Source organism: Bidens hawaiensis, unplaced genomic scaffold (assembly GCF_021521415.1).
Source record: "Bidens hawaiensis isolate Kalapana, Puna unplaced genomic scaffold, B.hawaiensis_p1.1 tig00010607_1, whole genome shotgun sequence".
Taxonomy (NCBI): Eukaryota; Viridiplantae; Streptophyta; class Magnoliopsida; order Asterales; family Asteraceae; genus Bidens; species Bidens hawaiensis.
In genome coordinates this window covers 25,401-40,992 of record NW_027504987.1, presented here as the reverse complement: position 1 = coordinate 40,992, position 15,592 = coordinate 25,401, and the positions used below count along the sequence as shown (strand labels likewise).

The window sequence follows — 15,592 nt, the reverse complement described above, 5'->3', positions numbered from 1 at the left end:
GTTGTGCCTCTATTTTCTCTTTTAATGCCTTTTCCAGTTTCTTAAGGGTTGTATTTTCATATTTAATTTTCTCCATTTCTCTAAGTAGATTACTATAGTGAATTTTGTACAGTCCCACTTTATCAATACATGATTGAGAACATAATACAGGACTTACCTCAAAGGATTTGGTGAAGGTGAAGGCCATGAAATTACCTCAGATGACTGGCCCAGATGAACAGAAGGCCCAACAGAGAGCCCAAGTGTAAACGGAAAACCCAAGGACTGACTCGTCTATCCAAAAACCCAATTAGTTACCTGATAAAGACCCGAGAACTGCTGAGTCAAACAGAGAACCGGAAAGCAAGAGAACTATCCCGAGAACCCTGAAACTTGACCGAAAACAAGCAAAACAAGCCTAGAACTCTGTAACTTGCCTGAAAACATAGAATACTTCCCGAGAATGCTGAAATCCACCAGAGAACACCGAAAGACTTCCCGAAAACAACAGAAAACCACCGAGAACTGTCGAAACTTTCCCGAGAACGACGAATTGAACCCGAGAACAATGAATTTAGCCAGAGAACTTGAGAATGTCCTTGAAAACCTTGACTGCAGACCGTGAACTTTGAAATCTTCCCAAAAACTTCAAATTCAACCCGAGAACTAAGAATTGACAAAGATATGGTAATTCTTGAATATTTAACTAAATCCCGAGAAAGATCGGATTCAAATTAAATGCAAGATATACTAAAATCTATTATGAATTCAGCCTTCCTCACCCGTAGAACACGAAGAACACCATTCTTCGAGATCCAGAAACCTTCAACACGAGAAACCTTCTTAGATAAAAAAAAAACAGAATCCTTGATATCACCAATGACCGAGCCTAGAATAGGTCTATAGGCTCTGATACCAATTGTAAGTCCCGTGAACGGATCTTTCAATGTCATATCAATATACTCGATGATTAGGCGGAAACTAATCACCAAGCTGATTCTATGAGGCAATAAAGAACACAAGCAAAACAAATAAACAAGCTTCAAAACACACGTATATTATACGTCGGGTGCTTAAGCCCTTAACTTACACAGTTCCAAATACAATGGACGAACAACCAACCAAAACAAAGTAAAGTGGATGGTATTTATAGACATATACCATACCTAAGACCAACACAATCACAAGCGCACCAAGAACTCCTTTCGGTTTACAACAAAAGCCCAACAACGTATCTAAAAGCATAAACCATTTATTGTAGCCCAACACTTGGTGTTTTCAATATATATATATATATATTAAATAAGAACAGTGCCCATTAGACCCGCACGTAATTCATGGCAACCGAACAGTTTAGACTCAGTAATCGATGTGCTGGTAGGCTCAGCCTTTGAGAATGAAAGGGCGGTTTGGTTGTTGACCTAATTGAACCTTTTAAATGGGCTGAAAACATCTTAGTGTTTAACTAAGACCGTAACAGGACTGGACTGAAAAGCCGAGTCATATGATCACCTTTATATAAAAACCTAATTTTTTTGTATACGTACTTATATTTATAATCTTATGTATACGTATCTATTCCTGCAAATAGTAGAAGACAGTTTTGCTCGGCCCTTTGTTGCGCGGTGGCGCAGACCTGAGCCTTGATGCAGTCTGTAATATCGTCCAACATGGTGAAATTTTTCAAAAAAAAAAATGCAAAAAGCCAAAAGGCAGAAAAAAAATATTTCAAATCAAAACCACCATGAAGGAAACTACTGTCGGTCGATCAAAGACCAAGCTAGAGTTTATAGGTTGTATATGAGTCGAAAATGTTTTGATCATGTGGCAATAGGTTGAAGTCAAATTGGGGTGATTCGGCCCAGTAAAACCATAATGGAACGTGGTGAAGTGGCGGTAGGGCTTTTAAGTGTGGGTCCCGCTTAGTCATACAAACTAATGAAATTGTCACGCCTTATTTGCCTCAGTAAGTATTAAGTGGATAGCAATACCGGCAATCGACCTGATCTAGCTTATTAGGTAAAAGTTGGAAGAAATATTTGGGTAACGGGTCACTTGTTCTAATACTTTAATAATAATAATAATAATAAATAAATAAATAAGACCAAGAGTTGTCGGTTTAACTCGGTTACGATCCTATGTAGAATTCATTTTCAGGGACGAAAAAGTCTTAAGTGTGGGGATGTTTGATGTGTTGTAAACACACTTATTTTTCGTGCCTTTTATCTACGTTATTATATTATATTTTATGTATTTTAACTTGCTTTATATAGGTTTTACGTAGTTTTAATAATCTTGTAGGCTATGGATGAAAGAATGAAGAAACCGGATGTTTCGAGGAGCTTACGGGCCTTTTACGCATACGATTTCAAGAAACAACTCAAAGCCCGGCCCATATGCACTATGGAAGCCTAAGCCTTACAACAATATTATAACATAAAAAAAATAAAAACCCTAAGCTTGGCAGCCTTGGTCCGATCGCAAAACACAACAGGGAGAAGGAGAGAAGAAAACTTTTTTCGGCTAGGGTTCTTGGAGTTTTGACGGCTAAGGAAGGAAGAAGGAGTCAAGAGAAAGCCTTGGGATCGTGTCTCATCAGTTTTACAGCCAAGAGCAGCCCCAAAATACCTACATATTTTTTCATTATTAACATTGTTCATCATCTTTATTGTTCTTGCTAAATTGATACATAGTTTTGCAATTACTTGAAATATTGACTTGTTATTGATTAGTATTGATTGTTGAATGATTTTTGAGATGATTGGAATGAAGTATAAGATGTTTTTATTGAGTATTTGCTGTTGTCCAAAAAGTATGCTAGGCTAATTTTGTCGGTTCTACCTAGGAATGATGATAATTGCTAGTGTTTGATGAGTTTTATGGATTGTTTGATTAATAGACTTTACTTGTTATTGTAAAGTTTGATTTAGACATGAAATAGGTTGTGTTTAAGGGCTGGAAATTTTGGTAATTCATTTCTTAGACCTCTTGTGTTGATTGATTAGTTTTGTCTTGATTGATCGATGCTTGTTTGATTCTAGACTTTGTGTTTAGGGTTTGTTTGCGGTAGGTACAACCGTAGGGTTTTGTTGCATGAATTTGTGGTTAAAGTATAGCGGTTAAACACCTTCTTAGAGACCGAGAGGTGATAGGAAGTTAGGGTTGTCTCATTGCCTTTGCATGCTAGAATAAGAATTGCGCGAAAGCGAGTTTGTTTCTTGTCAGGCTTAGGTGTTTTGAGCGACTAGTTGATCTATTTTGGTTTAAGTTGAATTATTCCTCTATCCGTGGTTGTGTAGTATTCATTGCCATTAGGGTCGAGTGTTAGTGAGACCGAGAGGTGAGTCAACATTAGAACACGTTAACAATTGTTTTCCGGTTTGGTCGTTTTAGCCGATTAAGAGTAGTTAGGGTTTGTTGAGTGAGACCGAGAGGTGATCCAGTGAGCCCGAGCGATCTTTAGTCGTGTCATCTTTAGGGACCGGTGTCTAGATATCATTCAATCCATTTGCTTGTTAGGCCTACAATTTGATTCACACCTAGGTAGACGCTTTTCTCCATCCTAAGTTAACACAGTTAGTTCCCCGTTAATTTTTCTATTTTTGGTAACTTTTGTCAATCAGTCTAGTTAGTCCAGTTAAGTTGTTAAAAATCAAAAAATCAATTAGATATTATTCTTAGGTAGGTCTTGTCTAGGGTTAGTGATCTTTAGCGTGCTTACGTGTCTTCGTGTTCGATACTCGGACTTCCTAGGTCTATACTACTTGCGACCAGTACACTTGCCGGTTGTGTGTGGTTTTAGAATTTTCGTTTTATAATTAAAGCTTAGTTGTGAGGGTTATCCAACGCACACCACTTATAACATGTTTATCTTCTTGCTAAGGGACTTAGAAAATTGGTAACGACTTAGAGATAGCTCTTATACTTCAGGAATAGCTTGATCAGAACTTCCGCACTGGTTACAACAGTTTCTTGGATGGCTAGTAGTTGCTTATAATACCTTAAGAACACTAATTTGGAGTGTGCGTTTGATTATGAGATGATTTATGATGTTATGATGGATTGTTAATGTTGGTATTCAAGGTATTTATAGGCACAAGGCTCTGGATCATCATCACGTCATGTTTGACATGTTATGGCATGTGTTATAAAATTCTTTGCCGACTCAGCTTTGTGACAAACTGTCATATGATTAAATGGTTCGTTTAGTAGTGACTTCTGAGGTAAGTTTGACTTGAGACGGGGCCGTCTCACATAGTAGGTGTGTGATACGATCTGTCTAAATAAATATCTTTAATGGACAACTCACGATTGATATAAACCATTGAATGGACGAGAAGGTCCGTCTCATCTAAGTTTTACCTTTTTTATAGATTGAACCTTATACTTTAAGTTTAGCTTAATGACAGAATGGTCCCTTGACTTTTATAGTTGTCAAAATTGGACCGAAAATTTTCTGTGTATTACATCCTCCCCACTTTAGAATGAATCTCGTCCTTGAGATTGCTAAAAATAAGTGTAGGTTTTTTACTTTCATTTCGGATTCTAATGCCCATGTAAACTCTAGACCTCTACGGGAGTTACCTCTACGGGAGTTACATCTGTCTGAATAAATATCTTTAACGGACAACTCACACTTGATATTAACCATTTAATGGATGAGAAAGTCCGTCTCATCTAAGTTTTGCCTTTTTTATAGATTGAACCTTATACTTTAAGTTTAGCTTAATGACAGATTGGTCCCTTGACTTTTGTAGTAGTCAAAATTGGACCGAAAATTTTCCGGGTATTACATCCTCCCCACTTTAGAATGAATCTCGTCCTTGAGATTGATAAAATAAGTGTGGGTTTTTTAGTTTCATTTCGGATTCTAATGCCCATGTAAACTCTAGACCTCTATGGGAATTACATCTTATTTTGACTAATTTTATTATCCGCCATTTTAGTTTTTGAAATCTTCTATCCGTAGAGGTAGCTCTAAAAATTTTAGATTCTCGTTAATTTTGACATTTCTTAAAGGCATAGCTAAAGTTTCGTTTGCTAAACATTTACGCAAGTTAGACACATGAAATACATCATGTACTCCATTCATCTCTTTTGGTAAGCGTAAGCGATAAACTACCTTACTAATTCTTTCTGTAATTTCAAATGGTACAACAAGACGAGGACTCAGTTTTTCGTTCTTACCGAACATACCACGCCTTTCTAAGGTGATGCTTTTAACATTACTTTATCACTTTCCTGAAATTCTAACGGCTTTTGACGATTGTTAGCGTAACTTTTCTGTCTCTCTCTAGCCGTTTTTAAACGCTCATGAATTTGAATAACTTTATCTATCAGATTATTCCTAACTCTGTGAATATTATCATCTCCTTTGACTATGATTCAATACTACAATTTTGTTTTTCTCCAGCAATCTGGTTTTCTTCTATTGCTTGTTTTTTAACATTCTTTATTTAATCGATTAGATGGATTTGGATTTCTATTTTCAATGCACTGACTCCCTTGGGGTTCTCATTCTCTATTCTGCTTAATGCTTTAGCTACTACATTAATTACAATATGTTGATCCTCTCTGTTGCACAAAATAGTTGAAAACTCGTTGCTAAAAACCCAACATTCGATGGTCCACAGGATCCTGGTCTTCATATACATGGACCCAAGCCTTTGGCAACGACATGTTTTCTTCGTAGCTCCATGACCGTGGCATTATCCTAATTCTCGGTTTTGGAATGGGATCGGATTTGGTTGATCTATAGAGATGTTTTTGGAGAAATATAGAAATACATATATTTTTATTTTTTTTAAGGAATATTGGTTTTAAATAATCCCAACTATGGCCTATTGCTAAATATCAGTCCCAACTTTACACTTGCCTGCTGACCGTCCCAACTATTGATGTATTTGTTTTTAACGGGCTGCGACTAACGGATGTTAACTCCGTTAGTGATTTGATGACGTGGACCTTCTTCTCCGGCCGAAAACTTGCAACTTGCCTCCATTCTCTCTAATATCGTCATACCGTCTCCCTCCTTCTTCAAAAGACATCGGAAATTAGAAAATTAAGTAGATTTCATCTTCTTTCATGGCCAATCCCTATATACCAAACCCGATTTTATTTTCAAAAATTTGAAATCAATGTTACACGATTTACAAAATAAGCATAGGGCTTTTGTTAAGAGGATAAAAACGAGTTGAATGATGTGTCAATTACCTCAAATGGTGCACGATTGACGAGGGTGGACTTCGCTGGAGACAACAACGGCGGCACGTCGGTTAGGTTTCGAATGAGGGGAAAGATAGAGAGAGATGGTGTAATGATATTAGGGAGAATGGAGGCGAGTTGCAGGTTTTCGGCAAGTTTCCGGCTGGAGAAGAAGGTCCATGTCAGCAAATCACTAACGGAGTTAACATCCGTTAGTCGCGACCCGTTAAAAGCAAATACATCAATAGTTGGGACGGTCAACAGGCAAGTGTAAAGTTGGGACTGATATTTACCAATAGGTCATAGTAGGGATTATTTAAAACCAATATTCCTTTTTTTAATTTAGAAGGGTGTAGAGTTGAGAGAGTAGAAATATATGAAAATGTTGAGTGAGTATAAGGTTATTTTTTTTAAAACGATCTATTAACCACTGGCAACGGTCACATTCCCATTCCCATTCCCCGTTAAAATCAGGTGGTGAAAATCGTGGAAAATAGAACTCGGTGGTGTTTAAAAATAGGGCTGATCGAGGAAAGGGCTTTCACGGATTCTCCCTGTCTCCATTCCGCAACTCACGAATTTTGTGGAAAACAAAACACCCTCCCTCTTCCTGCTCCTGGGGAGGGCGGGGGGGAATGTTTAGGGGCTGAACAAGCCTTGGGACTATTTAGAAACGAGGCTGACCAAGCCTGCCACTTTCACGAATTCTCCCATTCTGTATCAGCCCCATGCCTTTCACGAATTCTTGCATTCTCCATTCCGTGTTTCGAAAGATTGTCTACCTAGAAACCATCATTTTATTGAAACCATAATTATATCTTGAAAAATTCTAAATGTATAAGAAAATACACTTAGTTTATTGAAACAATTAAATTATAAAAAAAATGGCTTATGCTATTTCTCTTGCCATTTTATTTCTCTTGCCATTTTGTTTGATTTTATCAAACAGCCTTATTTATTTTTAATCTCTTTATTTAAAAAAATATACCACGTTTTAATTTTATTAATTTTATAGTAAATCTCTTTTATATTTTATGCCTGCACATCCACATATAAACACCTTTTCTCAATAGAATGTGCACCCATCCACCCAAAAGAAAACCTATAACTTAAAAAATCTTCTTTTATTTCCTCCGAACCAAATTACACAAGAGAATCAAATTACAAAATCTTCTTTAATTCAATCCGAAACAAATTACAAAATCTTCTTTAATTCAATCCGAAACAAATTACTCTAGGTGATACTAGAAGTCTCGAAACCACACCCTCCCTTTATTGCAAGTCCGAAGAATGAAACGAGAAGACCCATCCCATCCACCCACCCACCCACCAGAAAATCCACAACTAGAAGTCCGTCCGTCACTGCTAGTCCGAAAAACAAAACGTGATGGCCCAATCCACAACTAGGAAAACCTTTTACTAAACCTGAAACAAAAAGCCTTTTAGTAAACCCGAAACAAATTAAATTGTTCTATGTCATACTCGAACTCACAACCTCCTGTTATTAGTCTTTAGTCATATCCCGTTATCTAAAAAAATATAAATATATAGTTTTCACTTTATCTAAAGAAAATATTCACTTTATCTAAAAAAATATATAAATTGTTCCATATTATTAGTCTTTAGTCGTATCCCGTTATCTAAAAAAATATAAATCTATAGTTTTCACCTTATCTAAAGAAAATATTCACTTTATCTAAAAAATATATAATTCCATATGATACTCGAACTCACACCCTCCTGTTATGGGTCATGGGTCATATCCCTTTATCTAAGGTGATATAAATCTATAGTTTTAGTAATTAGATTAAATATAAATCTATAGTTTTTGTAATTAAATTGTTCCATGTCTTACTCGAACTCATAACCTATAATCTATAGTGACAAAGCACTCATAACCTATAACCTCTTGTTATTGGTCTTTGGTCAATTCCTTTAAATAAAAATATAAATCTAAAGTTTTTGTTAGAAAAATATATGATGCGGATATAAAAGCCATATAGAAAAATTAAATGTTTTAGGTATAGGTTTCTATGTTATTTATGATAGAAAGTAATTACATATTATAGCGTAAATATTAAAATCAACACAAAAGTAAAGTATATGTATTTTATATATATACGCATAGCGGCAATAGGTACATAAAGTATATGTATTTTATACGCACAGCGGCATAGGTACATAACAAGTTGGACGATTTCACACATGTATGATATACCTTGAAATAAACACTACACTTTTATCATTCCCCATATCACGTGACTATCTTCCATCATACCTATATATATATTTATCTCATATATACTATGGCATTATTTTAACTATATACATAATATTTTGTGTCACGTGCCATGTCACCTTGATACCAAATCTTTTCCTTCCGACGAGTAAAATGAGCATAGGATGAAGACAATTACACCATTAATGGATGGTTTAATTCAATGCCAATTGTATCATTGTATGAAGATGCACCGATTCCCGGATCGATCACTTGCGATTGATAATCCAACGTTGAAGCCGCTTCGGTCCACAAACCCGAGTCATCAAACTCGGGCAGGTCGGCGTTCAGGTTTCCATTTGGAACGACGTAATTATTATCTCCGGTGAAACTGTGATAGTTTTGGCCCGAGTGCCCGTTAAGATCTGGGATCTCGGGCACCGTTACACTTTCCACTTTGACCTTATTATATTGCTGGTGCTGCTGTTGTTGCTGCTGGTGCATGTAAATTTGTATCTGTCTTTCAAACTCCTGTTGTTTCTTCTTTTGTTGAATCGCGCGGTGGTACCGAGCCTCGTTTGCCGCCTCGGTCACCGCGGGTGGCGTCGGTGGCGCGTTAGCGGTCTCTTCGGGAAGATTAACATGCGCATTGGGCCCGTACAGTCTACGGGCTGCAGCGTCATACGCTATTGCTGCTTCACGTGCCGAGTTGAAGGTCCCGAGCCAAACACGGCTACCACGGTTTGGCTCGCGGATTTCAGACACCCATTTTCCCCAGGTCCGTTGGCGGACGCCTTTGTACGTACACGAAGCGTTCTCCGGACCGCCTTTGCCTCTCATGCAGCCTTTTCGCGAACTCGCCTGAGCAGTGGACCTCCGGTCTTGTTTCCTCCCTCCGCCTCCGCCGCCGCCATTGATCACGGAACTCAACATATTTTATGATCAGTTGGGTGTGAAGTGTACGAGGTAATAATAAATATTCAGAGGTGACTTTATATACAGGGCAGATATGTAGATAAGTGTATTCCTGTTGACATGGTACGTGTCTTGGTGGAAGGATAGTGAAATGGCAAGAGATGGCATTGCACACGTGTGTTCAGAAAGAAGACATGTTTTTGATGATATATCATCATATTCAATTCTTTCTTCACTTTAGAGACAATGTATCTCTCTATCTATCTATGTGTACTGCATGACTGATGATTCTAGCTCATCTTTTCAGGGCAGTTGTGTCATTATATATTTTCGTAGTCTCCATTCAAAGAACTGACCAAAAAATTCCATAAATAACATTTGTAGAATTTCAAAAACTGGCCTCTGCCTATTAAACCGACGGCTTTTATATTTAACTAGCTTTTGATTCCCGTATTAAGTGGTTTTTTTTAATATCATTTTAAATATATAATTTGTTATATTAATTTAGTTAAACTATATGGACTATAGCTGCAACTTTTAATGTCATTTTGTTTGTAAATTTTTTTTCAACCGAGATGAACCATATATTATTGTTGGGGTGAAGTTTACTTTCAAGTATAAGCAATGGGCTAATGTTTGTTGTTTTTGTTGGATGTACCATATTTACTGTTTCATTCTCTAGTGTCGAGGTCGTTTAACGTTTAAATTTTTGTTTGTCTGTTTTTCATCTTATCGATTATCGATGTTATTAATTTTTTATGATTTGTGAGGTATTGATTATTTTTTATTTTTCTTGTATTTTAGTTTTCCTTTAAATATTTAGGGTTTTTGGTTTTGTTGTATTTAGATTTCAACTTAAACATAAACTTTGATGTGTAGGTCACCAGTGTCGTTAATTGCGTTTAAGAAATTTTGTATTAAAATTAAATATAATATACTAAATAATGTATTGTCGTGAATAGCGTTGCGCTAGGCCAGGTCGGATCTGTCTATGTACCAATGGCGTTATGATGGTGCACTAATGCGGGTTCAATGGTATGAGTTAAATTCGTGAAGATGCGACAATAAACAAAAAATAATAATCCGTCAACGCAGAAAACAGTAGCGACATTCGTATAAGTTATAATAAAAAAATTAACATATTAAAAGGGTCGTGACAATAATGACCCTTATTTTCCCACATGAACTGCGCAAAGAATTTGATCGGTAAAAATCAGGTGTTGTAGTGGTGAGTCAGCGGGAATTCAGTCGGTATTGGCTATGTTTATTACGGTGCTAGAACTAAACCTAAAAATAAATTCATTAAATTAACATATTTAAATTAAAAAAACACAAAATAAATAGTGGCCCTCGTATAACGTATTATAAAAATGAATTTAACCTATTTATAACAATGTTTATTAGGTCGGTAAAACGCGGGCGTTGGTAAAGCCCAAATGATGCAGCAGCAAGTTGACACGTATTTGGTCGGTGTCGATTTAAAACGGTACCACAATTAAACCCAAAAAATAACTTCATCGAATTAACATATAAAAAAGACTAACATATAAACACTTAAAATATGTAAGACGACATTTGTTCGGTCGTGAAACATTGGGCGTTGGTAAAACGTAACCGATAATCTGACCTTTTAAATAATAATAATTATGTAGGGTGTGAGTCACGATTTTATTAAACATCAATAAAATAAACAAATACTCTCTTTATACAAATTTGGGAAATTGTAGTACATATACCGTATACAAATTTTAAACGAGAATTACAACAAATATAACACACACACACACACATATATATATGTATATATGTATATATTTATATGTGTGTGTGTGTGTGTGTTGATTCATACTGAAGTCCCTAACTTGTGCTCGAACACCGAATTCTTTGACGAGTTGAAACCGGACCGGAGCCGAGTTGATCATCGTTTTGAATCCGCATCGGAACCGTGCTCACATCGTTTAGCTCATGCTCACCGAGACCTGAGCATCACCTTCGAGTCATCTTGTACACCGCTTCGCTTGGTGAACCCGTCGTGATCACCCAAAAACATCTACACCTTTCTAGCTGCAAAATTGAATAAACTGTGGTTCTCGGTTGTGGCTGAGGATTTCTGTTAAACAGACGTCCCTTAAAACAGATGTCGGGCCACCTCCGCGAGCCCGTCTATTTCCCAGGATACAACAGCCGAAGCAGTATGTACTGCCGGGATTACCCTAGCACCCGAACCATATTTGTAACGCGAGTTCGGGATTGAGTGAGAGTTGGAATTGAGAGAACGTATCATTGTCGGGAAGCCGTTTGGTTCTATGTGCGTGGTAAACAAGAGAGGGCTGTGTAAGCATTCGGGTCGTGACTGATGTGGTTTGTCGATGTGTCGATGTATAAAAACTACTCATGCTACCTTTCTATATATAGTGAGTTAGGTGATGAGTCACCATGACATGTGTTAGCTCATGGAACACACTTCACCAAGAGGTGACACCTAGCATGCTGATTCACCTTCACACATGACACATGGCGGCACATAGCAGCTCATCACCAGAGGAGGACACGTGGATGGTGAGTCAGCTTTCTTACCGACACTTGTCAAGCTCATACGCATCGTGCTGCCACACGGGGACACTTGTTACATGACCCGGTCGAACCACACAAAAATACTAAGGCAACTTTCAAGCGTTCTACCAATATTGAACAAACCCATTCCCTTTTTACCAATGTTTAAGTTTTCAACTACACACTTTAGAGTATCGATATCGCATTCATCTTTACTCTTTGGACTCATTAATAATTAATTTATCCCTAACACATACTAATAATTATTATTAGTCAAAAAATTTCCAACAATCCCCCACATGAATGGAGATCGATCCATACACTCACGTGTAAAATAGAGTTACAGGGGCTGAGAGTTGCAGGATAGGTAACGTTAGCCTTGAACCTTCATTTGTGAAACATAGTTAGTCTCCTGGCGATTGGTAGACACGGTTTCCTTGAACCAATCCCATTTTGAAACACCCCGGCTTAAGCGGAAAATCCCGAGTGTGACGTAGAGATTGCTCAAACACACAGGTACTATTACATGACCATAATATCATTAATTCATTAAAATTATTAAAAATCATTTTAAATCAAATAAATTATCTAAAAATCAAAATAAAACAATAAAATCACTTTTAAACCAAATAAAAATTTTATAAATTAAATATTAAATATATTTCATCACTTTTCCATTTAAAAACCAAACTTTCGTTTTCGTAAACCGTATTTAAAATTCGTTCGTAAATCAAAACGTAAACTTTAACTCTTTAAAAATTATTCGTGGAAACCGTTAAAATACAAATTCAACTCGTAATCGTTAGTCCAAGTTTTACGAACATTTAGCTTCATATTCCTTTCCATTAAAATATTCATATCATAATAATAACCAAATTTCTGTTAAAATGTGCAATATTATTATTATAAACCCAAAAGCTTTAAAATTAGTAAAAATAACAATAAAATACCAATTACTTCTTAAATAAATTTATGCAATATTTAACCTTAATTACATTGTTAGTTTAGTCTTTGAAGTTCGTATTTATTCTTGTTATAGTTTGGTTGGATCGTTTGCTTTGGGTTCTTTGAGGCTTTCGGTTTATTTTTAGTATTTCACTTCGATTGCAAAGGTGAGTTTCTCACACCCCCTTTTTAAATGTTTTTACATTTTGGTGGTAGTATGCATATCCTATTGCTTATTCAAACTACCATTCGTATTATGTACTTGTGTGTTTACTTGCTTATGTGCGTTATGCTATCCGAGTACGTTGTTTGTCCCCAACTAGAAAGGACCTTATGTGCGTCGTGCTATCGGAGTACATTGATCGGCCTCAACTGGAAAGGACCTTGCGTGCGTTGTGCGATATCCCGAGTACGTTGGTTGTTACCAATTGGAAAGGACTTTACTTGCGTTGATTTCATGGTTCATAGAATTGTATGCTTTATATGTATTGTAACAAACTGTGATGATTCTCACAAACTACTTGTAGTTGACTCTTTATTTTATATGCATGCTACAAGTGCTATGATTAGAGGCTGAATTACCTATGGAAGACGCTAGGCTAGAATAAAGATAAAAATAGAGTTGTTGAACAATTTAATTTTTATTTATGATTACTTTTGAACTTTGTGTATTTGAATGCTTTTAATGAATTAATGATATTCTGGTCACGTAATAGTACCATGCGTGTATGAACAATCTGTACATCACACTTAGGCGTTTCTGCTTAAGCCAGGGTGTTACAGATTGGTATCAGAGCCGTGGCTATAAAATAGGACATTAGACGTAGTGTTTTAGTTTAGCTATAGCTTAATTGTTAATTATCTAGATTGCATGATTAGAAAATTTTGTGAGCGTTACTTTATCTAGGTTGAATGATTAGAAAATTGTGTGTGCCTTACTAGATTGTTTAAATGCCTTTACTATTACTGTACTACTGAATTCGTTTACGCGTCATGTACACAAAGCACACACAAGTCCAAGGCTCCGACATAAAACAAATTTTTTCAAAGATTTACAAATGAGTTTTACTTGGGTTTTCCAATATTTCTTATTCATAAAGTTGGCTTTACGTGGCGGGTATGTAGTAAACTGTAAGGGGACGTGCTTGTTTTATGAACTCTTGACACCAAGGTTATTGAAACCTAAGGATAAACAATGCGTACAAATCCAATCAGACGCGGACCCGGTTGCTTACTTGGAGAGTTCGGAAAGGGCATGAAACTTATCAAGCCAAAGCATACCTCACCAAACGCCATACGAATCACAACTTTATGCTTTCAAACGTGACCATATTCTCCTTGTGAAAAAAATTTGGTTACACTCCTCAGGATGTTATACAAGTCATGGTGGTTCATGCGACGTGTGACTCAGACCCTCAATGTTTTACAACGTGTTTTTACTAAAAGTCTGACAAGTCATGTTGATACTCGAATAACCAGCTTTTGGTTCGACCTGATTTTGCATTTTGATTTATGTGTTTTAACTAAAAGTCAGACAATTCGTGGTGGTACACGAATAACCAGATTTTGGTTCAATTTGATTATGCATTTTTTGATATTTATTGGAACATAAGAGTTATGATAATTCATACAACGTGTGATTCCGAACACTTAATTGTTTTGAAAAGTCATTGGGTATTGTGAATATTCGATTTTCAACTCGTTTTCTTTATTTGTAAATATCTATTATTTCGTATGTTTTGAATTGAAAATTCGAAAAGTCATGGTGATAAATGAATCGTCAAGTTTCAATTCGTTTCCTTTACTTATATATTCATTTACTGTTTTGGGTTTAAAATTGAAAATACGAAAAGTCATGGTGATACATGAATAGCCGATTTTCAATTCGTTTTGTTTATATACCTCAGTTATTATTATGTTTTTAATTGAAAGTTCGAAAAGTTATAGTGGTACATAAACACTTGATTCGATTTCACTACTAAGTTTGTATTAAATCCATGTATTTTATTTCAAAATTTTGATATATTTCATATGTTTATTCGAGATTTACGAGATTATTATTGAAATGCAAAAACTCATGCTGATTCATGAGCATTTCAATTTCAATTTCAAATTTTGCCTCATGAAATTTCATTTTTTTATAAAGACTGATTCTAATTTTAGGAATCATTCTTGTAATTACCTTTGATATTTGATACGAATTTCATATTTACGTTCCGTGTCACGTAAGTTCTTCACGCTTTGTAGCATGTCTTCTCGTTTTCCTCAACGTTGCCCTCGAAACTCAACCTACAAAACGACAACCCAGATCATCAAGAAACTGACCGTCGTTATCCTGACCATGTTAACCCAAAATTCATCACTAACCACAACAATAGGTTTAAACCACAAAGCTATGTCTAAATCAATCCAAACCCAATACAAATCTTGCATACTCAAACCTGACCCAACGAAAATACTTACACGAGAAACCTACCCTCTGTGTAACATGTGTAATTCCACCACTCCGCTACCACAATGACGCAATTCTTCAAATTGTGATAAATTCGGCCACCTCATCAACTATTGCCACGAAACTAAGCATACTCAACACCACCTACTTGTTCCCATGACCGGTTACCTAAACATTTAACCCAACCATATTTTTATCGTATACTCCTACTTCAAGTCTACCATAATTGTAGTAACCTGAACACACCCGCAATACTTTGAAAGACCTAACTTATTTCCGCCATGCAATACTTTACCCCGCATCCCTTGTCCACCAAACGTTTATTC

The 15,592-nt window shown here is 36.2% G+C and overlaps 1 protein-coding gene across 1 annotated transcript; it reads right to left on the bottom strand.

The window, feature by feature from the left end:
• Window positions 1–8,398: 8,398 nt before the first annotated feature.
• Window positions 8,399–9,359, bottom strand: LOC143609714 (uncharacterized). Its single transcript, XM_077084392.1, has one exon. The coding sequence runs from the start codon at window positions 9,332–9,334 to the stop codon at window positions 8,597–8,599; it is 738 nt and encodes a 245-aa protein (XP_076940507.1). The 5' UTR covers window positions 9,335–9,359; the 3' UTR covers window positions 8,399–8,596.
• Window positions 9,360–15,592: the final 6,233 nt, after the last annotated feature.

Bases quoted from the DNA above. Each gene is read 5' to 3' on its own strand.
- LOC143609714 (XM_077084392.1), bottom strand. From the start codon at position 9,334: ATGTTGAGTTCCGTGATCAATGGCGGCGGCGGAGGCGGAGGGAGGAAA.